Consider the following 1,615-nt stretch of genomic DNA (forward strand, 5'->3'; position numbering starts at 1 on the left):
ACTGCTTTAAAGGGCCAGTGCGCTCTTGGTCGCGGCCATAACCTGTGGCACATTGCGAAGGGCGGTGTCCATGTCCTCCTCCTCCTTTTTCCTCCTTAAAGAGACAAATCTTGTTGAGCAGGGAGTTTTAGATAGTTGGGAGTAAAGGGGAAATAATTCTCCTTCTCCCTTCCCAAAGGTTGTGGGATTTGCTTGCTTCACAAATAGGGTCGCCAGCTCTAGATGTGGAAATACCTGGAGATTTTGGGGGTGGAGCCTGAGGACGTGGGGTTTGAGGAGGGGAGGGACTTCAGCAAGGCACAATGCCATTAGGTTTGCCAACCTCCAGGTGGTGGCTGGAGATCTCCCACTATTACAACTGATCTCCAGATCAGCTCTGGACAAAATAGCCACTTTGGCAATTGGGCTCTATGGCATTGAAGTCCTTCCCCTCTCCAAACCCCGCCCTCTTCAGGCTCCACCCCCAAAATCTCCAGGTATTTCCCAACCTGGAGCTGGCAGCCCTAAATGCCATAGACTCCCCACCCCCTCCAAAGCAACAATTTTCTGCAGGGGAACTGTTCGCTATTGACCGGAGATCCAATGTAATAGTGGGAGATCTCCAGGTCTGTGTCTGGAAGGGCCCGCGGCTCAGTGGGAGAGCATCTGCTTGGCATGCAGAAGGTCCCAGGTTCAATCCCCAGCATCTCCAGTTAAAGGGACTAGGCAAGTAGGTGATGTGAAAGACCTCCATTTGAGACCCTTGGGGGTCTGGGTAGACAATACTTTGATGGACCAAGGGTCTCGTTCAGTATATGGCAGCTTCATGTGTTCAGGTCCCACCTGGAGATTGGCAACCCTATTCCCAAAGCCACTCATCCCCCCCGAACTTCACAGTTCCACTTTGGTCAGCCGTCTCTTTCGTTGTCGTCTTCTGCAGGAGTAAAATGATGGTAGCAGTAGGAATCAGCCCTGATGCGGAGAGACATGAGCCATGGAGGGACCAACCCCAGAGCCGGTCTTTGTCGACGTGGATAAAGGGTTAACGCTGGCATGCTTCGTCTTCCTTTGCCTGTTCCTGATCGTCATGATTATCCGTTGCGCCAAAGTCATCATGGATCCGTACAGCGCCATCCCGACATCCACGTGGGAAGAACAGCACCTGGATGACTGATGCGGGGGGGACGTCGGGAAAGAGGCGGGAGATGACCAACCTGGACCAATATCCTGGACCAACCGGAAAAGCACAACACGAATGGCCGCCTCCTTCCGACGAGGGCACAAAATCTTATCCGGCTTTTCCGAGGCTGCCTCGGTTCAGCTGACAGCACACCGGTTTCCGTGCACGACCTCTCGCCGTGCCCGACGTCCGGCCTATTTCTCTGCGGTGACCTCCGAGTTTTAATGAGAGGGGGAGAAAAAATTATCACAGTCTGTCAAAGTAGCACAAAAGCTCTCTAGGCAATAGAAGTCCCTTTCCAGCGTTTTCTCTTACTAAGCACCTTCTCGCCGTCGAAATCGATATTGTTTTTAATTGCAAACAAACCCGCGGCGTGGCGACCGGGCAGGTATCCTAGGGTGCTAAGGGCCGAAGGACTGTGGGTGCCTGAATCACAACAGTTGTGTGTTGTGAGGT

General features: G+C 52.9%; 1 protein-coding gene across 1 annotated transcript; it reads left to right on the forward strand.

The window, feature by feature from the left end:
• The first annotated feature begins 938 nt into the window (after positions 1 to 938).
• On the forward strand, positions 939 to 1,153 carry CTXND1 (cortexin domain containing 1). Its single transcript, XM_056866130.1, has one exon. It carries the CDS (start codon positions 974 to 976, stop codon positions 1,151 to 1,153), a length of 180 nt encoding a protein of 59 aa, XP_056722108.1. The 5' UTR covers positions 939 to 973.
• Positions 1,154 to 1,615: the final 462 nt, after the last annotated feature.

Source organism: Euleptes europaea, chromosome 20 (assembly GCF_029931775.1).
Source record: "Euleptes europaea isolate rEulEur1 chromosome 20, rEulEur1.hap1, whole genome shotgun sequence".
In the NCBI taxonomy this organism is placed as follows: domain Eukaryota; kingdom Metazoa; phylum Chordata; class Lepidosauria; order Squamata; family Sphaerodactylidae; genus Euleptes; species Euleptes europaea.

What these genes read in the sequence shown, in the direction of transcription:
- CTXND1 (XM_056866130.1), top strand. Translation starts at nt 974, where the DNA reads ATGGAGGGACCAACCCCAGAGCCGGTCTTTGTCGACGTGGATAAAGGG.